The sequence below is a fragment of the Balaenoptera ricei genome, chromosome 1, assembly GCF_028023285.1.
Source record: "Balaenoptera ricei isolate mBalRic1 chromosome 1, mBalRic1.hap2, whole genome shotgun sequence".
NCBI classification, from domain to species: Eukaryota; Metazoa; Chordata; class Mammalia; order Artiodactyla; family Balaenopteridae; genus Balaenoptera; species Balaenoptera ricei.
In genome coordinates, this window is record NC_082639.1 from 579,780 (window position 1) to 603,964 (window position 24,185).

General features: G+C 60.0%; 1 protein-coding gene across 3 annotated transcripts; it reads left to right on the top strand.

Annotated features, from left to right (window-relative positions):
* Window positions 1-6,143: 6,143 nt before the first annotated feature.
* On the top strand, window positions 6,144-23,864 carry LOC132348990 (ATPase family AAA domain-containing protein 3). Of its 3 annotated transcripts, none has more exons than XM_059897083.1 (16): window positions 6,144-6,442; window positions 8,986-9,062; window positions 9,683-9,784; window positions 9,875-9,934; window positions 10,370-10,439; window positions 10,635-10,800; window positions 10,970-11,039; window positions 11,420-11,575; window positions 12,085-12,141; window positions 12,322-12,447; window positions 12,652-12,776; window positions 13,900-13,951; window positions 14,274-14,344; window positions 15,105-15,272; window positions 16,303-16,444; window positions 23,035-23,864. In XM_059897083.1, the coding sequence occupies exons 1-16, from the start codon at window positions 6,241-6,243 to the stop codon at window positions 23,182-23,184; spliced, it is 1,794 nt and encodes a 597-aa protein (XP_059753066.1). In that variant the 5' UTR covers window positions 6,144-6,240; the 3' UTR covers window positions 23,185-23,864. The 3 variants fall into 3 exon arrangements, with proteins under 3 accessions (XP_059753066.1, XP_059753148.1, XP_059753224.1); XM_059897165.1 differs by having other exon boundaries at window positions 16,336-16,444; XM_059897241.1 differs by lacking the exon at window positions 23,035-23,864 and having other exon boundaries at window positions 15,105-15,219; window positions 16,336-16,440.
* The last annotated feature ends 321 nt before the right edge of the window (window positions 23,865-24,185 follow it).

Sequence of the window (24,185 nt, forward strand, 5' to 3'; positions counted from 1 at the left end):
GCCCTGCAGTCTCCTGAGAGTGCTTTATTCCTTGTGAAAACACGCCAGCCCCATAAAAGGTTGCAAGTTAAGAAAAACGTCTTGGGTGGAGGACGGATGGTACCCCGGCTGGTGCTGGAGAAGAGGAGGGGGGAGCCTCCCCCTCCCAGTGCTGGGACTCAGGCCACCGTGCCCCCTGCGGCCTCCCTGTGCATCTCCTCTTCAGAGAGCGCAGGCCCCGTTTCTGAGGGCATTGCTGGGACCTGGGACGGCAGGCCCTCTGCAGGGCTGCCGCCACCTCTGCTGGCCCAGCCAAACCCTCAATGGCAGTCTGGCTCCTGCTGCCACCTGCTAATGGGAAGGAGAGCCCCTAACCCAAGCAACTGCATGTTGAGAGGTGGTCTCCGGGGCCCCGGTTGGTGTCTCAGGCTGCATGCCCCCGCCTGGTGGGTGTGTTGTCGGGGAGGCTTCAGGTGCACCCGCCTGCCACCATTTCCCAAGCACCTGCCTCTGAGCATCACGTGGCCCCCTGCTCAGGCGCCCACAGCCCACACCGCCCACCAGTTCAGTGTGCTCGGCGTTCGTGGGGGCAGGCTGTGTGTGAACCCAGAGACCCCTGCCCTGCCTGTGTGAGCAGAGTGGGGAGCGGGGCTAAGTTGATGAGTCAGACGCAGGGGCAGATGGTAGTGTCTGGCCAGGCCAGACTTGGGTGGTGGGGCCGTGTGGGTGGGTGTTGTTTCTCCTCCATGTCCCCCAACCCCCTCAAGGCAGGCTGAGGGAAGCCTGGGACTGTGGCCTGTGCCACTGCAGGTTTCTGCTTACACCCTGAGCGGCGTTCAGCAGTCAGCTGAGGGTCAGAGGCTCCTGTGATCTCAGCAGCTGGCCCCATCCCAAGGCTGGTGAGCGTGAACAGCAGGGTCCCAGGGTCCCAGACAGCACTGACCAGGGAGGGGAACCCTCCCCGGGCCTGGGACCTGGGCCTGATCCATCCCTGATGGGCAGAATTCCCCCTGTGGAGGCCTGCATCCCCCACCCCAATCCCCTGGGTGCTCGCGGGTCACAGCCCAGAGGGGCACCCCTTTCATGCTGCACCCCTGAGCCCAGCTTGCGGCGCACCGTGCAGGCGGCAGGAGAAAAAGCAGGAGGTGCTGGTGGGGCGTTTCCTAGTGGCTCAGTCACATACTAAAGACAAGTTGGGCTGTGAGCCCCTTCCCCAAAAACATGCCTCCAACCCCGAGAGAGGGCAGAGCAGCTGGAAGACGCACACCCCCACCCCCTGGAAGAGGCTCCAGCCTTGCCTCATCTCTGCTGGATGCTGAGGCCCAGAGAGAGGAGCCCCACATCCACCTCCAGGCCAAGGAACGCCCCTCCGGGAAGCCCTTGTCTCGGAAGTGCCGCCCTTGCATCATCCCAGGCAGTTCTTAAAGGTCTTGGAGTCTGGGCCACGTCTGGAAAGAGTCTCCAGGAAACAGCTTTGTCCCGGTCTCCACCCCTTCCCTCTACATCCCCTGACTCGCAGGCCCTGGCTCCGTGGTCCACTCTGGGTCTGGGGCCCAGGCTGAGGCCTGCAGGGACTTACACGTGCCACTTCCTAAGGCAACTGCGAGCTTCTGGGAGCACCTGAAAGTCAGAAAGGGCCGTGCAAGAGGTTATGATCCGCGTGGCAGCCCCGGTGCCTGCGGCAGGAGTGGGCCAGGCGGGGGAGGATCCTGCCGCTTCTAGGGGACCCCAAAGGGAGGCTCCTCTGGTGATGCTGGGCGGGCACAGTTCTCACACTCACGAAGGTTGCTGCCACTTCCTAACTTGACGAGGAGAAGCCAAGGATTTCCCCAAGGCTGCGTGTCACACTCATCCCGCGTGGGGTCTTCCCTGCAGCCCAGGGCTTGCCTGACGGCAGGGAGCTGCGAGGGCCAGGTAATGGACAAAGGCTGTCTGTGAGAAGGCCAGATGGCTGCTGGGTCTGGATCAGGTCTCCGGAGGTGGGTGTCCATAAGTGGGTGGTGCAGCCACTGGTAGTTCCCTGGAGCAGGAGCTGTTACCATGGCGACAGAAATAAATGGTGTCAGGCCGCTGAGTGAGACGTGTGAGTCCTCACAGCCGCCTCCTGTGGTGAGGGGGCAGCTCAGGAAGCTTGAGGCCGACAGCTGTGTGTCTGTGCTTTTCTTCTGGGATGAAAAATTTTCTTCCAACATCCATTAAAACAAAAATGCCAGTGGAAGTCATAGCTCCCCCTAGAGGTGAGTGTGGTGAGAGGGCCCCCCCCCCAACCCTGGAGACCCTCCCCCGCAGGTCCCAGTCCTTAGGTGGGAGGTGGAGAGGGCAGGGTGTGCTTCTGGCTGCCGGCCGTCGGCAGGGGGCTCCCGGGCCAGAGCCCTTCTTGGGAAGGGAGAGGGCTGAGGTCTCCCAGGCAGGGGCGGGGTGGGGCGGGCGGGAACCCTGTTCACTGACATGTTCTCACCAGGAGTTAAAACTCCTGCCACTCATTGCTTATGTTTCAGAAGTGTCCGTGAAGGCACCCATGACAAATTATATCGTCCTAGCCACAGACACTAAAGCCTCGCAGGAAGGACAGGCCCCCGTCCCCACCAGGTGTGTGCACGAGCACAGGGAGAGCAGTGGATGGCCAGCGGCTTGCCTGAGCCCCTGACCACAGTGTCCACGGGAGCGGAGGCCACGACCACCCGGCTCTGGTGCCGCACGCGGGGTGCACAGCACTTCCCAGGGGAGGGGGTGAGAGCCACGAGCTTCTCAACTCGCTGTGGGCCTGGGGCCCTGGCCAGCTCCCAGGCCCGCTTCTTCCTCTGCCCCAGGGCCAGCCCCTACTGGACGTGAGGGCACTGGAGGCTGGTCCCAAAGGCGCCACTCCCAGCCCCTCCCAGACGACACTGGGGCTCCATCAGTGCCACAGGGCTTGAGCGACTTGCTTCCAAGGTCTGTCCAGACTATGCAGCTGACCCGGCTCTTCTCCTGGGAAGGCAGAGGTCCCAGCTCAGCCCTTCAGGGGGCAGGTCGACGCTCACAGCATGTCTCCTGTCCTCAGCGTGGTGGCCGGGCAGCTGAGCGCCTGCGCTGAGGGTCCCCGCACCCTGCGTGCCTCTGGGGATGGCCTGGCTGTGCTGGCCTTCTGCTGGGTGGGCCTGTCGGTCCAGCTGGTGGGGAGGTGGGGCGTGGCTCCCGGGGGGAGGGGAGAGCTGCTTGCTCGCCAAGAGCAAACACAATGCAGGAAAATGAGGCCCTGAGGGCTCCGTGCTCCCTCCCCTCGTAGCCTCTTCACCCCGGAGCCAGGAGGGGAGGAGCTGCAGGGGACCTACGGAGAGGGCTTTGGTGGGTAGGGTGGGGACCAGCAGCCGGAGGCCCTGCCCCGGGGGACCAGGCCGGGCCAGCAGCTTTTCTTTCGGCTGGACTGGGGCGCGTGAGCTGGGGTTCCAGAGACTGGAGCCAGCAGGTCCTGTTGGAACCTGAAGAGAGAATGGGAGCGGAGGGGGCCCAGCTGCGTGAGGGAGAGAGATCCGCCCCTGAAGGCCCAACTGTCCTAGGAGAGCAGGACCGAAGAGTGATGCTGGGGGGCTCCAAATTCAAGTGGACAGGCTTCTGTCCCTGGGAGACACTGGGCAGGTTGGGCAGCTGGCGCTGCAGCCTCAGTGCTGGGAAGTCCTGGGGCCTGATGGAAAGCCCCAGCTCCCCAAGGGTCTGGCCAGATGCAGGGGACTCAGGAGCCACACCTGCTGGCCAGGCTCTGGGGGCAGAGTCCTCTGCACTGGGCCTGGGTGGGGCCCACTCTGCTTCTGCTGGCTTGGGCTCTCGGGGGCAGCTGTGTCCCCTCACCCTGGGCTCAAGGTCAGGCTGGAGGCCAAGCTGTCCACCTGCACCTTTAACTTCTGCAGTCTCTCCTCCAGGTCTTCAAAGCTGGAGGACTCCTTCAGAGAAAAAAAAATGTCCTGTGGGGAGGGGGGATGTTGGGGGAATCCTGTCAGCAAAACAGCGCAGCATGGGCGGCTGAGAACCCCACGTTTGTCAAACATGAACACGTCAGGTAGAAAGCATCATCCTAATTCCCTTTTATTAACTTAGTGTCTTTAGGAAAGCTGTGTCTGTCCTGCCTAGTGGCTTCCACCTAAGACTTTAAGTGATAAACACAAGTGGACGGGACATTCTGCGTGGTCCATTGGAAATTGGAAAGTGTGAGCCGCACTGCTCTGATGAGGGAACCTGGAAGGAACCCCTCCATCAAAGGGAGGGAGTGCAAGCACTTAAATCTTAAGACAACAACTTAAGATTTCTGTTTTTTAAGCCAAGTTAAACGAAACTGACTTTTTTGTGAAACTGACTTAAAGAAATATATATTTATTTGGCTGCCCTGGGTCTTAATTGCAGCATGTGGGATTTTTTGTTTGTTGTTTGTTTGTTTTAGTTGCAGCGTGTGGAATCTTTAGTTGCGGCATGCGGGATCTTTATTTTATTTTAAAAGAATTTTTATTATTATTACTTTTTAATTTTTTGTTATTTTTTTATTTATTGTGGCTGTGCTGGGTCTTTGTTGCAGCATGCAGGCCCTTTGTTGCGGCATGCAGGCTCAGTAGTTGGGGTATGTAGGGTCTTAGTTCCCCGACCAGGGATCCAACCCAGGGACCCTGCATTGGGAGCATGGAGTCTTAACTGCTGGACCACCAGGGAAGTCCCTGAAACTGACTTTTTAAACGCAGAGCTTTATTTTCAATTACTCCTTGTCATACAAAAGTACACAAGCTTTCCAAATGCTGGCCTGTGGATGGAGCTAGAGAGTTGCCTGTGACCCAGGACCTCACCTCTCTTAACCATTTCTTCTTTATCCAGCGAAGCCAGCCTGGGGTTCTATTGGTTGTATGGTTTGTGGCTGGTCTGTAGAGACCTTGATGATGGCCAATGAGGGACATCTTTGGTTTTTCTCTTCATTTGGGGAAACGAAACAAACAACAAACCCCAGACAGAATTATCTTAGATTTTTTTTTTTCCTATTTTTCTTCAGGCTTAAGATTAAGACTGTTTTCAATCTAGTGGAGAAACTCCGTATAATACTGGGAACTCAACAAATTCCATCAGGGAAAGAACGCAGGGGCAACTTGGATATTGGCCCAAGAAGAAATCTCTGCTAACTTTGGACACTGGGTTCTAGAGCAAGGCTGGCCTGTGTCCATCCTTGTCTCCCTCTGCCCCAGGCGGTCCAGCCTGCACCTTGGTCCCTGAAGCAGGCACGTGGCCTCTGGGGGTTCCCAAGGAGAAACCTCACCAGGCAGTGACCAGAGCCAGGACCCCTGGGCCTTGAGGAGCTCTCCTTGCGCGAGGGCGCCCTCTGTGGGGCCTCGGGGGCTCTGCCGTCCCATACTTCTGGGGTTGCAGAGCTCTGTCCCCTCCCTTGGGAGCCACTTTACCTACAGCCACGGACCGCTGAGTTTTGCTGTGACGCCGAAGAGGAGGCAAGGGAGACCCCTTCATTCTACTGACGGTTGCGGGAGATTGGCCGGGGCCGCGTTTCCGCCCTTCCATCATCTCCGTAGCACTGACTATGCGCTAGCACCGAGACCCACTAAGCACCGGGCCGGCTTGCCCCGCGCCGGACACTCCCGGCCCGTAGGGCGGCCCGCCCTGCGCTGGACACGGCCGGCCCGTGCTCCGGTGTCCGAGGGGGCCGCTCAGCCCGCGGCGCCGGCGCCTGCTTTCGGCCCCAGTCCCCGGCCCCCCGACCCCGCGCCCGCCCCGGGCGGGGTCCTCCCCCGCCTATCGGCCGCGTCCCACACTCTTCCTCTCGTAGCCTCTCCCTCGGTCGGGACGCCGCGCATCAATCAAGTGACCTCGGCTCCAGCACTGGTCTCTCTGCGGCCCCGGGGGCCGGAACTCTGTGGGCGCCCATAGCAACGGGGCTGGTGTCGTTGCCACGCGGAAATGACGTACCCAAGGGCGCGCACGCGCCCAGACCCTCAATTTCGTCCCTGACCAACCCCGGTCACCTGGCACCTCGCCCCGCCCCCTGACGGCCCACCCGCCCCCTCCGCAGCTCCTGCAATCGCTGCAGCGATGCCGTGACGTCACGGTTCTCGCAGCCAATCCGAGGGCCGCGCGGGGGACGTGGCCCTCACGCGCATCCGTCGCCCGGGAGGAAGGGCTGCCGCCGCGCCTGCGCAGTCTCTACCGCCGGCTCGCGGCGCGTGGACCGTGCTCTGCGCCGCGCGCGTTCACACGGCTCCGGGTTCCGGCGGCGGCGGCGACGCGTGGCGCTCGCGAGCCATGTCGTGGCTCTTCGGCATCAAGGGCCCCAAGGGCGAAGGCGCGGGGCCGCCGCTTCCCCTGCCGCCCGTGCAGCCCGGGGCCGAGGGCGGCGGGGACCGCGGCGCGGGGGACCGGCCTGCGCCCAAGGACAAATGGAGCAACTTCGACCCGACGGGCCTGGAGCGCGCGGCCAAGGCGGCACGCGAGCTGGAGCACTCTCGTGAGTGCGGGGTGTGGGCGCGGGCAGGGCGGCCGGGCGGCGGGCTCGGGGGCACGGTGGCCCTTAATGGTCTGAGGGATCGAGCGGCGAGTGGCCGTCGGGGGGAAACCGGTCTCCAGCGGTAAGCCCGCCGGAGCCACCCTGCGTGCAGGGAGGTTCGGGATCCCCTGACCCTCTGGCATCTTCTCAGTTGCCACGCGTCCTTCAAGTGGGGAAACCGGTGCCGAGGGGACTCAGAGGCTACAGGTAGCAGCTAGCAGGGCTGCACCCTGGTCTCCAGTTACCGCCTCTTGCCGTCTCCACGTGGAACGGCCAAGGGTGGCCAGATCGGGGATCCGTCCGCGGTGGTTGCTCGGCAGTTTTCCGCTTAAGAAAGGAGACGTGTTTGAGGGTCGTTGGTCTTAAGGGAAATAAAGCAGATTTGCATTTATCATTGGAAAAGGCTAGCGTTCAGGTAGGCGAGGTCTATAAAGCAACAGATCAAGCAGCCCTGGGCCAGTTGATGACCTTCCTGACCCAGGCCCTCAAGACATCAGCGGTGAGTGTACCTTCACTAAGCCCATGGGTTTTTCTTACAACCTTCTTTTTTCCTGTGGCTTTAACAGTTTGTGTCAAGATCAAGATTAAGGGTCTGGAATATAGCACATGCTGAGTAGATAATAGCTGAAAGGGTACAGTGGCTCTTAAACTTTTAAGCAGAGGTGCTCTATTCTCAAAGGAGATCTTATAGAGTAGCATTGTTGTGAGCAGAGGTGAGCACACTCTTCCTGTCTGAGGGGGGGGTTGGCCTGGCACTTTGTGGCTCAGTCCCCGCCTTCCCGCTGGGGCCACGAGAACATCCTGGGCAAAGGTCTCCAGCCTTTCTGGTTCTCAGATCCTGGGAGGGACATTCAAAACATGTGGCTATTTGGGCCTGGGCCCAGAGCAGCCTGTTTCCTTAGGCCTAGCTGGAACACTCTCCTCCTCAGAGTGGGTATTAAGTATATTAGATGTATTAGGTTTGCAAGATAATTTCAGTCATCATCTGATGATTGAAGAGAGGCTTGCAGAGGAGCTTGAGAGACAATGGTTGGGTCTCAAGAAACCTCAGATGACGACAGACTTCTGACACGAGACCTAATTTCTTAGGTTTGTTGAGGGGGTTGGCCCATTCACCGTGCCCAGAATTTCAAAGTTTGCCTCCTTTTGGAATGTGAAGGCTGACTCTGAGGTCGTAGCTTGTGACTGGGGGGCTCGAGGGGGCCTGCGCTGAGCGATTTACGTGCTTTCTCCACCTCACTCCACGGGTTGGGGGAGGGAGCGCCCTGCTCCATTGGCGGGCAAGGTGCTTGGAGCGGCCAGCCTACCTGCCAAAGGGCACGGCGTGAGTAGGCAGGCCAGCTGCAGGTCCTCCCCAAACTCTGAAGCCAGACCATGGTCCCCAGCCTACCTCTGAGCCCTAGAGCTTCCACCACATGCCTAACACGTGCTTGGAGCCGGCGAGCCCCAGGGGTTACGCTGTAGTCAGTGACGCAGGTGCTGCAGCTTGGGGTCCTGGGGTCTGCAGCTTACCTTGAAGGCCTCAAAAAATAAGACAGATTGTGGTGGGGGGTAGAAGGGTGGACGTGTGGGCAGCAACCTGGGAGCGTGGTAGCATCAGGGGGGTGGGCTCATGGGGTCCCAACCTTCTCTCCGTGCTTTTATGTGTTAGAAAGTTTTTGTAGTGAAGCGTGGCGCATAGGAGAACCGTGTCATCACGGATCTATTAGAGAGGCCCGACGTGCAGGCTTTTTCAGCAAGGAGAGCACCGGACACTCACGTATTTCCACATGTGCATTCCACTGATGAAGAGAATACACCTGGAAGACGTCAGTCACACACACACGTGTTTCTAACATGTGGCCTGTGAAGAGCTGTCAGCCTGCATGCATCGGCTTCTTTCTGGGTTTTGGTTTGTTTTTTTTTTTTAACATTTATTTATTTGGCTGCACCAGATCTTAGTTGCGGCATGTGAACTCGTAGTTGTGACACATGGGATCTAGTTCCCTGAGCAGGGATCGAACCCGGGCCCCCTGCACTGGGAGCACGGAGTCTTAGCCACTGGACCACCAGGGAAGTCCCTTCTTTCTGGTTTAATCCTTGTTTGCCCCTTACGTTCTCGCCTGTCTGTGAATCAGCAACAGGTATCAGAGGCTCAGGAAAAATGTTTGCACTTGAAAAATAAAGGACGTTCTAGCCACAGGCTTGCTTTTTGTTTAATGGGGAAACGACCACCATGTTGACCCTCCTGCTGTCAACAGGTGGGCGGGGGCAGCCTCTCTGATGGAACCCTTTGGAATGTGACAGTCCCCTGGGGGGCGGATCTCACACACACGATTTCTGTTGGGGATGGAGCATACATAGGTGGCCCTTGGAGGGAGGGGTGGCTGAGCAGGTCTGAGCAGGAACCAGGGTGGCCACGCGTGCGCTCAGGTCGAGGTGGGCTGTGGTGTCCCTGAGCAGCCCCTGGCACTCGTGAACACTTGCCCGGTGTCCGGATGCCCACACACCTGCCCCCGCTGCAGGACACGCCAAGGAGGCACTGAGTCTGGCACAGATGCAGGAGCAGACGCTTCAGCTGGAACATCAGGCCAAGCTCAAGGTGAGTGTGGGTGTGGTGCTGGCAGAGGTGGGCTGCAGCCCCGAGGCTGAGGGGCCCCCGGACAGACAGAACATGGGCGGTGGGTGCAGCACCTCCCTCTAGGATTTGAGGGAAGCGGGGATCAAAGACGGGTGTGTGGCCTGAGTTTTGCACAGAACTATCTGGAAGGGCAGGTGTGGGTGAGGAGTCTGGTCTCCCCGAGGGGGGGACTCCTGCCGTCACTCTGAGCACGTAGTGAGCGAGCGTAGGAAAGGCGCAGGCTCTGCCCTCCACCACGGGCTGTTGTAAAGCGAATCAGAAAGCGAGCACATGGCATAAGCTCAGCGGAAACGGTGTAGGGGGCTGGGGGAGTGACAGGCGCCCCAGGAGATCGTCTGGCTGCTTTGGGGCCTGGTCCTGTCCGTTTTCCTGGCTTCTCTCTGCCTGTGGGTCTGGGTCCTCCCGGGCCTAGGTGAGGCTGCAGCTGAGCGCCCACAGGCCTGTGGGGTGCAGGCCGGGCTGCATCCCTGCCCAGGGGCTGCACAGACCGTCCGGCTCCTTTGGAGCCCGCGCCGGGGAGGGGCGTCGGGGCGGGAGGCCTGGCCGGGCCCTGGGCTCAGGGCGGCCGGTGTGTCGTGCAGGAGTACGAGGCGGCCGTGGAGCAGCTGAAGGGCGAGCAGATCCGCGCGCAGGCCGAGGAGCGGAGGAAGACCCTGAGCGAGGAGACGCGGCAGCACCAGGCCGTGAGGAGGCGGGGGTGGGGGCGCGGGGCGCTCGGCGGGGCCCTTGGCTTCTGCGCCGGGCCGTGTTCACACCGCCCTCTCCCTCCCTAGAGGGCCCAGTACCAGGACAGGCTCTCCCGGCAGCGCTACGAGGACCAGCTGAGGCAGCAGGTGAGCTCTGCCCGGCGGCCCGTCTTCCCCGAGGGCGGGGGCCGCCCGGCAGCAACCGCTGTGTGGGAGGGGTGGGGGTCTGCCCGCGCCGCCCGGAGGGTCTCCCGGGTGGGACCCTGGCTCACGGGTCTGTGGGGGGCATTCAAACGTCGAGCCTGTTGTGGGCATTTTAGTTCTTAAATTAAACAGTCCAGCCAAAAGCCTGTTTTGTGAGGACAGCTGTGGGTCAGGGCTGCTCTGAGGCCAAGCTAGGCTGGGGGCCGCGGCTCCCGCCTCGGGCCGTGCAGCCTGCAGGCCTCAAGGTGACCGTCCCCTGGGGTCGGAGCCCCCGGGGCGATGGGACATCTCTGAGGCCGGAGCAGCTAACCTGTTGGTGTGATGTTGACCGTTTCCTAATCTCGAAGCTCTTCCCTTCCCCTTGTGGCTCCTGTTCAGCAACTTCTCAACGAGGAGAACCTACGGAAGCAGGAGGAGTCGGTGCATAAGCAGGAGGCCCTGCGGCGAGGTAGGGCCCGGGCCTGGGAGCTCACGGGCCTCACTTTAGGTCCTCCGCTTCCCAAGCGGCATGAAGCAGCGGGCGTGCTGAGCCCCTCGGGCGAGGGGGGTGGGGGGGTGCCCTGGGCTTGCTCTTCAGCCCCAGCGCTGGGTCGGGGGGCCGCGGGCCTCGGGCTGAGCGCTGCACCCCGCTCTCCCACGGCAGCCACCGTGGAGCGGGAGATGGAGCTCCGGCACAAGAACGAGATGCTGCGGGTGGAGGCCGAGGCGCGTGCCCGGGCCAAGGCTGAGCGTGACAACGCCGACATCACCCGCGAGCAGATCCGCCTGAAGGCTGCTGAGCACCGCCAGACCATCCTGGAGTCCATCAGGTGAGGCCGTGCCCCGCGGGCATCCTCTTGCCCCTTCCCCTGAGCAGGCACCCCGCTACTCCCCTGGCCGGTCCTTCTGCGGTGACCTTTGGGGCTGACCTTAGAGCCTGGGCTAGGGGTGCGGGCACAGCCCGGTTCCTTCCCGGTCATGCCACTGCTTCCCCTGCAGGACGGCTGGCACCGTGTTTGGTGAAGGATTCCATGCCTTTGTGACAGACTGGGACAAAGTGACAGCCACGGTAAACACCGCTGCCGTTTTCCTTGCGGTCTGTGTCACGTGTCGGGGTCTTTGCTGGCCGTGAGAGGCGCCTGGCGCTCTGAGCGTTCACAGACCTACGGTTGAGGTGGTCGCTGCTCCCGCGCCCCCCACGGCCACTGGAAAGCCACAAGTGACGCGGCCTTTGGGTTTGGGGCGCTGGGAGCAGCTCGGCGTTGGCCCTGGTGGGGCTGGAGGAGGGTGCGGGAGGGGTGCCGGGCATCTGTTCCACCTCCGCACCAGTGCCTGCCCTTTGGAAAGGTGCTGCTGCGGCCCAGCTGAGACTCAGGGAGCTGGTGGGGGAGCCCCTCTTTTCTGCCGGGGATGGGGTGGGCGCCACCTGCCTCTTCTGCCCTGTTCCAGGTGGCTGGGCTGACGCTGCTGGCCGCTGGCATCTATTCCGCCAAGCACGCCACGTCGGCCATAGGGCGCTACGTGGAGACCCGTCTGGGGAAGCCGTCCCTGGTGCGGGAGACCTCTCGAATCACGCTGCTGGAGCTGCTGAGGCACCCCGTGCAGGTAACCGCGGGCCTCCTGGGTCCGGGTGGCCTTACAGCCGAATCACACACAGGGCCCCTTCCCCTGTTTACCCAAGTACTGCCCTGTTCTCCTGCTCACTGATTTGCGTTTGGCTTTTTCTTCTTGATGCTATTCCTCTGGCCGTGTGGCGTCAGCACTGGGGGGACCCTCACGCCCGTCCGCTCTGTCCCTCTGTGGGTCTATCGGCGTGACCATCCCCCTGAGTGGGCTGGAGGTTGTATACAAACTCCTGGGGCTCCAGCAAGCCATCTTCCCGTAAGAGAAGTTGCTGGAAGCAGCCCGGTGTCGGCTGCCTTCCTCAAGGGGAGCCAGGCTTCCTGCCTGGCATGGGTGCTGTGCACCCACGGGCAGTGCTGTGGGCCGTCGCTAGAGGTCAGCATCGCCGACAGTCTCCCCTGCCGGCCTTCTCCAGGAAAGCTGGTAACACGTGTTCTGGGGTGGCTGCACCGTGGGCGCCACCCTTGACCTGATACCCCCGCCCCCCGCAGGTCAGCAGGCGGCTCCTCAGTAAGCCTCAGGACGCATTGGAGGGCGTCGTCCTCAGCGTAAGTGGGGCTGCCTCTCCCTGGGACCTTCCCGCCCGGGCGGGGCTGCTCCACCTTCCTGGAGTCCGGTTTGCTGGCTGAGCCCCAGGCAGGGAGAGGCGGCCTCTCGCGCAGACCCAGGCGCTCAGGAGGGATGGACTCAGCAGCAGAGCGCCCCCAAACCTGCATGTCCCCTGGCAGCCCAGCCTGGAGGCTCGCGTGCGGGACATCGCCATTGCCACGAGGAACACCAAGAAGAACAGGAGTCTATACCGGAATATCCTGATGTATGGACCACCTGGGACTGGCAAGACGTTGTTTGCCAGGGTGAGGGCACAGTAGTTGGGGGTTGTGGAGTCTCACCTACTGGGAAGAGGTGCTGTGGGCAGGGGACACGTGGGAGGTGGCCCCTACCCAGCTCTTCCAGGCAGGGCATCTCCCCACACGCGGTCTGGCCCCTAGCGACCGGGGAGGTGGGGAGGTGAGGTGGAGGGCAGACGGAGCACACGTTAAAGTGCCTTTCCCACCCAGAAACTCGCGCTGCACTCAGGCATGGACTACGCCATCATGACGGGTGGGGATGTGACCCCCATGGGGCGGGACGGCGTGACCGCCATGCACAAGGTCTTCGACTGGGCCAGCACCAGCCGGCGAGGGTGAGCCGGGTGCCTCCTGGGTGGCCCTGGGGCTCCTGCTGGGAAGGGGGGTTGGTGACTTTCCCCACAGCCTGTCCCCAAGGTCCGGGAGCCTCTTGGTCCCAGAGACTTAGTTTTATTTTATTTTTGGCTGCGTTAGGTCTTCGTTGCTACGCGTGGGCTTTCTCTAGTTGCGGCGAGCGGGGGCTACTCTTCCTTGCAGTGCGCAGGCTTCTCATTGTGGTGGCTTCTCTTGTTGCAGAGCACGGGCTCTAGGCGCGTGGGCTTCAGTAGTTGTGGCATGCAGGCTCAGTAGTTGTGGCGCACGGGCTCAGTAGTTGTGGTTCGTGGGCTGTAGGGTGCAGGCTTAGTAGTTGTGGCTCACGGGCTCAGTAGTTGTGGCTCACGGTCTCCAGAGCGCAGGCTCGGTAGTTGTGGCGCACGGGCTTAGTTGCTCCTCAGCATGTGGGATCTTCCCGGACCAGGGCTCGAACCCATGTCCCTTGCATTGGCAGGTGGATTCTTTTTTTTTTTTTTTTTTCTTTTTTCTTTAAATTTTATTTATTTATTTATTTATTTATTTATTTTTGGTTGCATTGGGTTAGGGTTAGGGTTGCTGCGTGCGGGCTTTCTCTAGTTGCAGCGAGCGGGGTCTACTCTTTGTTGTGGTGTGCGGGCTTCTCATTGCAGTGGCTTGTCTTGTTGCAGAGCACAGGCTTTAGGTGCATGGGCTTTAGTAGTTGTGGCACGTGGGCTCAGTAGTTGTGGCTCATGGGCTCTAGAGCGCAGGCTCAGTAGTTGTGGCGCACGGGCTTAGTTGCTCCGCGGCATGTGGGATCTTCCCGGACCAGGGCCTGAACCCGTGTCCCCTGCATTGGCAGGCGGATTCTTAACTACTGTGCCACCAGGGAAGTCCCGGCAGGCGGATTCTTAACCACTGCGCCACCAGGGAGGCCCAGTCCCAGAGACTTTAAAACGTTTAAGACAAGGGGTCACCAGCCTGTTTTTAGTTACTTTCTCGTGACACTGGCACTTGACACGCCCCCGTCTGCGGCCAAGGTCTGGGTCCCGGTGGGGGCAGCGCGAGGTTTGGGGTTCCCGCGGGGCCGTGCCCCACCCGGCTCACATGGCCCTGCCCTTGCAGCCTCCTGCTCTTCGTGGACGAAGCAGACGCCTTTCTCAGGAAGCGAGCGACTGTGAGTGTCTGGAGGCTGCCCTCTGGCCTGGGCCGGGCCAGCCGCCGGGGAGCAGGCAGGGCGGGCGGCCCGGGCCACGGCGTCTGCACTTCTGGGAAGGTCACCGGGAACCTGCTCCTCAGCTGCGCTTTCTTCGTCCATTTTGTTTGAAAAGTGGAAGTTTAGCGTCTTTTTGGAGTCACGCTTCAGCCTTCGGATTTAGATTCATTCTGTCGTGGACGAGCGGGGGCTGCGCCTTTTTGCGGAGCCTTTCCTTAGCGCCCCCGTGGCTGCTTATAGAACTCCGGCGTGCAGACCTGACGCCGGACTTTTCTTTCTGCAGGAGAAGATCAGCGAGGACCTCAGGGCCACCCTGAACGCGTTCCTGCACCGGACGGGCCAGCACAGCAGCAAGTGAGGAGAACCCGTGTGCGGGGGACGTGGCACTGCCTCAGCTCACGCGGCTGCTGCGGGGCGGCCGACCGAGCAGGCTCACGCCTGACCCACGTGGCCAGACGCAGTGGGATGGCCAGTTGGGCGCCGTGAGGCGTCTGTGGAGCTGCGGAGACAACGTGCTGGGGACTCTGAGGCAGAGCCGAGGGGCACAGGCCCGTCCACAGGCCACTGCCCTTGGCTCAGGCCCTGGGCATTTCCGGCTGCCCATGAGATGCGTTGTCAGGGGCTCTCCCCACAGCCAGGGGCCCCAGGTCGCAGGTTACCCGAGGGGTGGGCTGGCCCCTCAGCCCCCTGCCCGCTGGTGGCATCTAGCCCTGCCGGTCAGCCACGTGGCTGCCACGCCAGACCCACTAGCCTTGCCCGCTGCAGCTGCTGCCGGTGGAGACCCTACCCCCAGTGAGACCCCCGGGGGCGTGTCGAGTTCCCGCTGAGTTGGCACCTCTGCTTAGCTGAACCCCAGGCTTCAAGACCCCAGCACTTGGTGTGGGAGGGGCAGGGGTCTGTCTCAGACCTGGGGCCCTGCGTCCCCGTCCCTCCTGCACACAGGGAGGCTTCCGTGGCTGGGCCACCAGTCGGGGAGAAGCATGAGCTGGGGCAAGACGGGGAGGGATGGGAGGCAGAGGGCAGCGCCCGTGCGGCGGGGTCTTGCGTGTTAGGAAGCCGCGCGGCGGGTTCTGATGGCCCGGAACCCTGAGCTCTCGCCGTGCGCCGGCTGCAGGTTCATGCTGGTCCTGGCCACCAACCAGCCCGAGCAGCTTGACTGGGCCATCAATGACCGCATCGGCGAGATGGTCCGCTTCGACCTGCCGCGGCGGGAGGAGCGGGAGCGCCTGGTGAGAATGTATTTTGACAAGTATGTTCTTAAACCAGCCACAGAAGGAAAGCAGTAAGTGTCCCCGCCACCACAGCCGCTCCCCGCCCGTCACTGTGCCCCTGGGTTTCACGTGTGGGGTCATGACCGCCCATCACTGGTGGCCCTGCTGCCCCGTCCTGCCTTTGAAACGCTCAGATCCAGGCCGCAGTCAGGCCCTGGCAGTGACGGGCTGTGACGGCCCATTTCTGGCCTTGCTGAGCCTCCCTCTGGGCCCCTCCCCAGCACACAGCAGGGCCCACCAGGTCGGGGGTGCCCTCCCTGCTCGTCCAGGCCCTCTCACTGTTGTCGGGAGCGTTCCAGATAAGCCAGCGCTGGTCTATTTGTAACCCTCTCCGGGGACCAGATCTCAGCCCCACTGACCTGGTTCCCGCCTGGCGCTGCCGAGCCGTCTTCTGTTCTGCGGCGGGCTTTGCCTGCCCCTGCCACCCGTCTGTCAGCTGCCCCCAAGCTCTCTTATCTGGGTCTCTTTTCCCTTTTGCCCCTGGCTGGCCCCAGTCCCCCACCTCCCCAGCCTGCCTCCAGCTCCCGGTGGCACGTCCTAGCCCAGCTGCAGCCTGGACACTGCACGCAGCCTGAGGTCCTGAGGACTTTTTCACAGGAGTCTGAGCGGGCTCTCTTGGGCCTTCAGCCAGGCCTGACTGGGCCTGGGGTCCGCATGCGGGGGCGGGATTAGGAGTTCGGCTGCTGTCTGAGTGCTGGGCGGGGCCCCTGTCCCCAGGCAGGCGGTGGAGCTGGGAACAGGCCCCCGGAGCTCCTCTGTTCTTACACATCCTGAGTGGCCCCATGGCCGCCCCTGAGCCCAGCATGTGCCCCTCCCCGGGCCCCGTCTTGGGCTCCACGAGGAAGGGACATATGCCCAGCAGGGTAGGAAGGTGGAACGGGCAGACCTGGCCCCAGCAGTGGACGTTGGGCAAGGGGTAGCTCATTAAAGTGAGGGGGTCGGACATGTCCCGCCTGGGGTTTCCCAGCACAGGCTCCTGCTCTCCGTCTGTGTGGGAGCCTGGGTCCCTCACGGGTCTCTGCTCTGGCCCGGGTCCTGCAGGCGCCCAGGCATCACTTGGGAACTCTTTACCAGGCGCTTGAAACTGGCCCAGTTTGACTACGGGAAGAAGTGCTCAGAGATCGCACAGCTGACGGAGGGCATGTCGGGCCGGGAGATCTCCCAGCTTGCTGTGGCGTGGCAGGTGAGCCGGGGATGCGCCCCGCAGGCCAGGGCCCGACCGAGCCAGGGGCCCTCAGAGTGGTCGAAAGGTGACTGGGCTGGCAGCTGCACCTCCCCCCCACCAGGATGTTTCTGAGTGATTTTCTGCACATATGTGACATGATGCCCTCCCTTCCTGCCACCACCCTTCTCTGCCTCCCGCAGCAGGGAGGATGGGCCAGGGCCGTCCGTGGCTTCGCATATTATGGTCCTTCCCAGTGTCATTCTGGCCCAGGTCAGACGGGGCCCTCTCAAATCAGCAGCATGTCCGGTGGTCATCAAGCTCAGTGTCTTAGGAACCTGGGCTTTGTCCCAAGCTGGGGCCCAGGACAGTTGGCACAGCAAACTGCAGATGGGTGGAGGGTCCGGGGGACACAGCCTGGGCCGGGGATGGAGCATCCGTGAGCTGTCGGTGGGCTCATCCGAGGGCACAGGACATGAAGAGCCAGGAGGTGACTGACCTGATAAGGAGTCAGGCGTCTCCTTCCCAGCCCCTAGAGGGAGACTGCTGCCTTCAGGACTGTCTGCGGGGGCGTGAAGGCCTCAGGTGTTCTGGCTTTTTGGATGGGTTTGCTGAGTCCTGAGGGTCTGAGGACAGCTGGACCATGGGAGGTGATTCCATCTTCACCTTGTGGCTCAGGGCACACAGGCCAGAGTGGCCCTTGTCATTCCCAATACCCAGGCTTTCATCTGAAACATCCCAGCAGTGGTTCCAAGGGTGCCCAGGGCAGGGAAGCCCATTGACCCCCAGGAGCCTTGGGTGCAGCCATTCAGAACAAGTTTCCCCGTGGTCCTTGCCAGGTGGAGGGTGCTGAGTGACTCATGTCTGTGGCCACGTGACAACCTGGCCACTGTCAACTTAGCACGAATGCTAAGTAGACATCTGCTTGGATTTGAACATCCTTGCCCAGATACACAGGGGGGCTGTATTAGTCACAATGAACTAGGTCATGCTGCTGTAACAAACAGCTCCAGATTGCAAACTCTGTCCTCTTGTGAGTCACAGGGTGCTCTGCTCCAGGCTGGCCTCACTCAGGAACCAGGCCTCAACGAGGTTGGCTGTTTCCACGACCAACAAAGTGGCGAACAGGGTGGCTTAGCCTGGGCAGCCGTGACAAAATCCCACAGCCAGGCGCTTGAACAGACATTCATCTCATGGTTCTAGAGGCTGGAGGTCCCAAATCAGGATGCCAGTGAGGGGGGTTCCAATGCGGGTCCGCTCCCTGGCTGCCAGCCAGCTGCCTTCTTGCTGTGTGCTTGTGCAGAGCCCTTGGGGGTATCTTCGTACAAGGACGCCAGTCCTGTAGGATCAGGGCCCCACCCTTAGGACCTCACCCAACCTGCATCGCTTCCTTAGAAGCCCCATCTCCACGTGCAGCCACACTGGGGGTTAGGGCTTCAGCGTGAGCTCGGGGCCAACAAATGCTCAGTCCCAGTGGCGCTCAGTCCCAGTGGTGGGGAACACCCTGGCGCGCCTCCCCTCCCCCACCTTGCCCTGCCCTGCCCTGCCCTGCCCTGCCCTGCCCTCCCTGCTCGTTGGGGAACCAGGGGACAGCCCTGTGTGTGCCTGCGTGTGGGGAGCTGAGGGTAGTGGACCCCGCACGCGCGTGGGAGGGTGAGCGTCTGCGCGTGGAGGCCCAGAGCCCGTGGGTGCTCCCCCTGTGTGTCCAGCCCCTGGGCAGCTGGGCCCTGGGCATGTCTGCTAGTCTCCACCCCCACCCCCTGCGAGAGAGGGCCAAAACGCCTTAGGGGTCCCACTGTCTGGGACAGAACATGTCAGTGTGTCCCCTTGGAGTTTCTCCCCTGTGGCCCCAGGTGCACGGGGCTGGGCTGCTGTGGTGGCTCCTGCCCACCCTCCTCCTCCCTCCGGGCTGAGCGGCCCGGGACGCGTGCACCTGCTCCCTGAAGCCCACCTGCTGGTGTCGCGTGGACCCCGCTGCAGCTGCCACCCCTGTGTGATGGTTTTGCCAGTGCAAGTCCGTGCTTCTTACCCTGCAGCTACCTATCATGGGGACCTACTGGGTTTTTTTTTTTTAACATAAAACTCATTATTTTAACCATTTTTAAATGCACAGCTCTGGCACTGAGCACATTCACATTGTGCAACCATCACCACCGTCCGGTCTCCAGAACTTTCTCTTCTTTCTGAACTGAAACCCTGTCCCCATTAGACACTCACTCCCTCCCCCAGCCCTGGCCCCCACCCTCCTGCTTCCTGTCTCTGAGTGTGCTTCCTCCAGGGGCCTGATGAGGGATCATACAGGATTTGTCCTTTTGTAACTGGCTTATTCACTGAGCACAGTGTCCTCGAGGTTCATCCGTGTTGCAGCAGGTGTCAGTCTTTTCCCTTGTTGGGCCGCCTGGTAGCCCAGAGTGCGGTGGATGCCCCTTGCATCCAGCTATGGGTGGGCACTTCGGTGGTTTCCACCTCTTGGCTGTTGTGCACAGTGCTGCTGTGAATGCGTTTAGCCTGTTTGCAGTTTTGTCGTGCACATTCTCACAAGTGGAATGGCTGGTCACACGGTAATTCTGTGTCTGCTCTTTGAGGAACCTCCGTACTGTCTTCCACAGCAGTGGTGCACCTGCGTCCCAGGTTCCCCATATCCTCGCCAACACTGGTTGCTGTTTTTTGCTGGCGGTCATGGGTGTGAGGTGGTGTCTCGCTGTGCCGTTGATTCGCGTTCCCTGATGATCAGTGATGCTGAGCATCTTGTCATGAGCCTGTTGGCTGTGTGTGTCTTCCTTCGAGAAAGGTCTGTTCGAGTCCTTTGACCTTTTTTGAACCGGGTTGTTTGAGGTTTTCTTGTTGAATTGTAGGGGTTCTTTATGTATTCTGGATATTAACCTTGTATCAGATAGTAGTTTGCAAACATTTTCCCGTTTTCTGTGGGTTGCCTTTTTTACTCTGTTGATAGTGTCCTTTGAAGCACAAAAGTATTTAATTTTGATGAAGTCCGATTTTTATCTTTTTTTTTTTTTTGTCACCTGCTTTTACTGTTGTAGCCAACAAGTCATTGCTAAATCCAATGTCTGGAAGCTTCTCCCATCTGTTTTTATCTACGAGGTTTATAGTTTGGGGTCTTATGTTTAGATCTCTGATCCCTTTAGAGTTGATTTTTGTATATAGGTTACAACTTTGTTCTTCTGTATGTGAATATCCAGTTTTCCCAGCACCATTTGTTGAAAAGACTGTCGTTTCCATTCAGTGATCTCAGCATCCTTGTTGGAGGTCACTTGACCATATGTGAGGGTTTATTTCTGGGCTCTTTGTTCTATTCCACTGGCCTGTGTCTGTCTTAGTGCCAGTACCACACTGTCTTGATCACTGTAGCTTTGTAGTAGATTTTAAAATCGGGATATGTGAGACTTCCAACATATTCTTATTGAAGATTGTTTTGGCTGCTTGGGGCCCCTTGAGATTGCATATGAATTTTGGGGTGGATTTTTTTTTTTTAATTTCTGCGAAAAACATCATTGAAATTTTGATAGGGATTGCATTGAATCTGTAGATTGCGTTGGGTAGTACTGACGTCATAACAACGTTGTCTTCCAATGCATGAACCACAGATATTTTTCTGTGTTTTCACGTCCTTAATTCTAGCAACATTTTCTAGTTTTCAGTGTACAAGGCTTTCACCTTCTTAGGTAAGGTAACTCCTAAGTATTTTATTGTTTTCGATGGTGTTGTAAATTGAATTGTTTTCTTAATTTCTTTTCCAATTATTCAGTGTTACTGTGTAGAGACACGAATGGTTTTGTGCGTTAATTTTGTGTCCAGCAACTTTGCTGAATTTATTACTTAGGGTTTACTGTATATAATAAGATCATATCACCTGCAGACAGTTAATTTTACTTCTTCCTTTCCAGTCTGGATGTCTTTTATTTCTTTTTCTTTTTTTTTTTTTTAAAGAGTACATTTTTTTTTTTTAATTTTTAAATTTTTTTTCTTTTTTTAATTTTTTTATTTATGGCTGTGTTGGGTCTTCATTTCTGTGCGAGGGCTTTCTCTAGTTGTGGCAAGTGGGGGCCACTCTTCATCGCGGTGCGCAGGCCTTTCACTGTCGTGGCCTCTCTTATTGAGGAGCACAGGCTCCAGATGCGCAGGCTCAGTAGTTGTGGCTCACGGGCCTAGTTGCTCCGCGGCATGTGGGATCTTCCCAGACCAGGGCTCGAACCCGTGTCTCCTGCATTAGCAGGCAGATTCTCAACCACTGCGCCACCAGGGAAGCCCCTTTTATTTCTTTTTTTTGCTTGATTGATCTGTCTACAATTTCTAGTGCTCTGTTGACTGGAAGTGGTGAAAACGGGCATCCTTGCCTTGATCCTGATCTCAGAGGAAAAGCTTTCAGTCTTTCACCATTGACATGATGTTTGCTGATGTTTTCTTATACGGCTTTTATCAGGATGAGGAAATTTCCTCATATTCCTAGTTTATTGTTTGTTTGTTTGGCTGCGCTGCACGGCTTGCGGGATCTTAGTTCCCCGACCAGGGATCATACCCGGGCCCTTGGCAGTGAAAGTGTGGAGTCCTAACCCCTGGACTGCCAGGGAATTCCCCCTTGTTGATTGTTTTCATCAAGAAAGTGTGTTGAATTTTGCCAAATGTTTTTCTGTATTAATTGAGACAATCAAGTGGTTTTTGTCCTTCATTCTGTTAATTACTTACCTAGGTTGATTTTTCCCTAGGTGAACCATCCTTGCACTCCAGGAAAAAAATCCCACTTGGTTGCGGTGTATAATCCTTTCAGTATGCTACCGAGTTTGGTTGTTAGTATTTCGTTGAGGGTTTTGCATCAGTTTTCACAGAGGGTCTGGGTCTGTGTGGTGTTTTGTTTGGTTTTAGTATCAGGGTGATGTTGACCTCAGAGTGAGTTAGGAAGTGTTCCTTTCTCCCCAGTGTTTGGAAGAGTTTGAGAAGGATGGGTGTTAGTTCTCCTTTAAGCTTTTTTCAGTGAATTTGTTTGTTTTGGAATAATTCCAGGTTCACAGAAATGTCGCAAGGCTAGCACAGCTCCCTCTACACTGTGGCCGTCTCACCACATCCCTCGATTCCACCTCAGACGTGATCTCTCCCTGAACCCACCCAAATGCCCACGACATTCAGTCCTCCTGTCTCGGGCTTCCCTGGGCTGTGACAGTTCTCAGGCGTCCCTTGTTTCTGACGGTCCCGGCAGTTTTGAGGAGTGCTGTAGGACGTCCCTCGTTGGGTCTGTCTGATAGCTTTCTCATGAGCGGACTGGGATTGTGGGATTTTGGAGGAGACCAGAGGTGAGGGCCCCTTCTGGTCACGTCGTATCAGGGGGCACCAGACGTCCACACCACGTCACAGGGATGTTGGCCTGGATCCCCTGGTTACTGTGGTGCCCGCCTGGCTTCTCCTTGGTAAAGTCTCTGCACACCCTCTACCTGCCCCTTCCCACCAGGGACCCCCTCTGGCTGCCACCCCACCTCCTCAGCTGCTTTGCAGAACTCGTGCTCCTCGCGGGAGGCCTCAGGGACGGCCCCTCCCTCCACAGCTTCAGCCAGGTGCTGAGGACAGCCGTGTCCCATGGATGGGGCCAGCCTGGGGGAGCAAAGTGACTGGTCATCTCGGATGGTGGGAACTTGCTCCCTGTGTCCTGCGTGGGCTGAGGCTCCTGAGGGACCTAGAGAGAAACAGCTGGACTGGCTTGGGCTCCCTGCTCAGTGGACACTTGAGTGCACATGTCAGAGCCACAAGCTGGGTGACAGGAAGCAGGTGGGGCACTGGGTCACCCAGGAGGCGTGCAGCCTGGCCAGAGGTGGCCTGCCTTGGCAGCCGAAGTGCTGTGGGCCACACTGGGGCCCGATGAGCCAAACTTCGGCTCCCCGCCCACGTGCACGGCCGGGGAGCCTGGGCGTCGCAGGTGCAGAGTGCCGCCGGCGGCCTGGACTGCGGCAGCCCGCGGTTCTGGGAGAGCCATCTGCAGACAGTGGGGCCCCGGGTGCTCCGCGTGGAGGGCAGTTTGGCTCCAGGGGCTCTGCCTCTCTCTGGTGTCTGCATGGCCTATGGTGGTTCTGTCGGCTGCTCCCTGGCCCTGAGCGCAGCCCTGCTATCCACGGGGCAGGGCCCTCCGGTCTGCGGTTGGGCGCTGGGCTGCTCCCTGACAGCGGGCCTCTGGGTTTCTCTTCTTCGAAAATCACTGAGGAAGCCAGGGGAGCAGGCAGCACTGGCGCCAGCCGGGGGCGCGGGGATGGCGGCCACTCGGGGCTGCAGGGTCACCTGCGAGCGCGTGTGTGCGGCCGCGTGTTGGCGTGCGCCTTGGGCTGAGCGGCCAGGCCCCTCCTGCAGCCGAGCGCAGGCCCCGGAGAGCAGCCCACGTTTTGCCCCCGCCCGCCCCTGCCCCAGAGGAGTTGGGTTCTGGAGGGCATCTCCATGGTGGGCGGCAAGTGCAGCAAGGATGGGGCTGGCCAGGCTGCCTTGTGCCTGGGTCAGGCCCTGGCCTACACGGGTGAGTGGTGACTGGTGGGCCCTGAGAAGCCTCAGGCTGAGGCCCTTCCCCCACGCGGGCAGCCCCTCTGCTGCCCTGCCTCAGTGCTCCCTTCCCCTGCCAGGCCATGGCATATGCCTCTGAGGATGGGGTCCTCACCGAGGCCATGATGGACGCCCGGGTCCAGGATGCCATCCAGCAGCACGAGCAGAAGATGCAGTGGCTGAAGGCGGAGGGGAGCCGGCCCCTGCTCCCAAGCTCGCAGGCCGCGTGAGCCGGGCCTGGACGCCTGCAGCACGCGGACCAGGTGGCATCACCAAGAAGAGACACCCAGGCGCCCGGCTCCCAGCGGACGTGGTGGCACCACACAGCCGCCCCCCTCCTGGCGTGTGTGATCTTCCTCTGGTCAGGCCCAGGGCGGCAGGGCAGCGTTAAAGGCCTCTGCTCAGGACCAGCTGTGCTGTGCAGCCTTGAGGCGGGGTTGGTTCCTCTGGCCCCCCAGCTGTCCCCAGGACACTCCTGGGAGACGTGTCCCTCCAGGCCCGGCTCAGACGGGGAGCAGGCACTGTCCGCCATGCCCGGGGCAGCAGCCAAGCTGGCAGCACAGCTTCCCAGGCAGATGCTGGCTGCTGCAGCTGTGACCAGCAGTAGGGGGCCCGGCCAAGGGAGGGGACCTGACCTTGCCCAGTCCCTCCCAGGGCCAGAACCGAGCCCATGATGAGCAGAGCTGGCCTCTGTGCAGCCCAGCGTGCCCACCGCTGTCCTCGGGAGGGGAGTGCCCTTGAGGCCTGTGAACCCGTAAACCCAGGTGCCGAGAGCCAGCCCACCGACATGCGATGGCCAAGGATGTGCGGAGCAGGGGGGCTGTCCAGCCCACAGAAGCCCTAGCTCTCCCGGATTGGAATTGGGGGTCTTTTTATCCAGAATCTAATAAAAACTGACAGATACGTCTCAGTGACTGTCTCATGGCTGATGTGCGGATCCCTGGGTCAGAGGCGAAAAGAAGAAGCAGAGGCTGGAGCTTTCTGGAGAATTTACTGACCAGCAGGGGTGGGAGTCACAGTGAGGCGCCTAACCGGGGCTGCCGCCGCGGGGCTCGGGAACCTTATTGCTGGGCCTGGGCCTCCCCCGGGCCCCTGCTCCGCGCCCCCACTGCGGGCCGCGGACGCACACGCCTCATGCACGTGCTCCCGTGTGCAGACGTGGGCGCACCCGGCTCCCGGCCGTGCTCCCCTCCGGCAGAACTGGCTCCGGCTCCGGAAAGCAGACGGACGG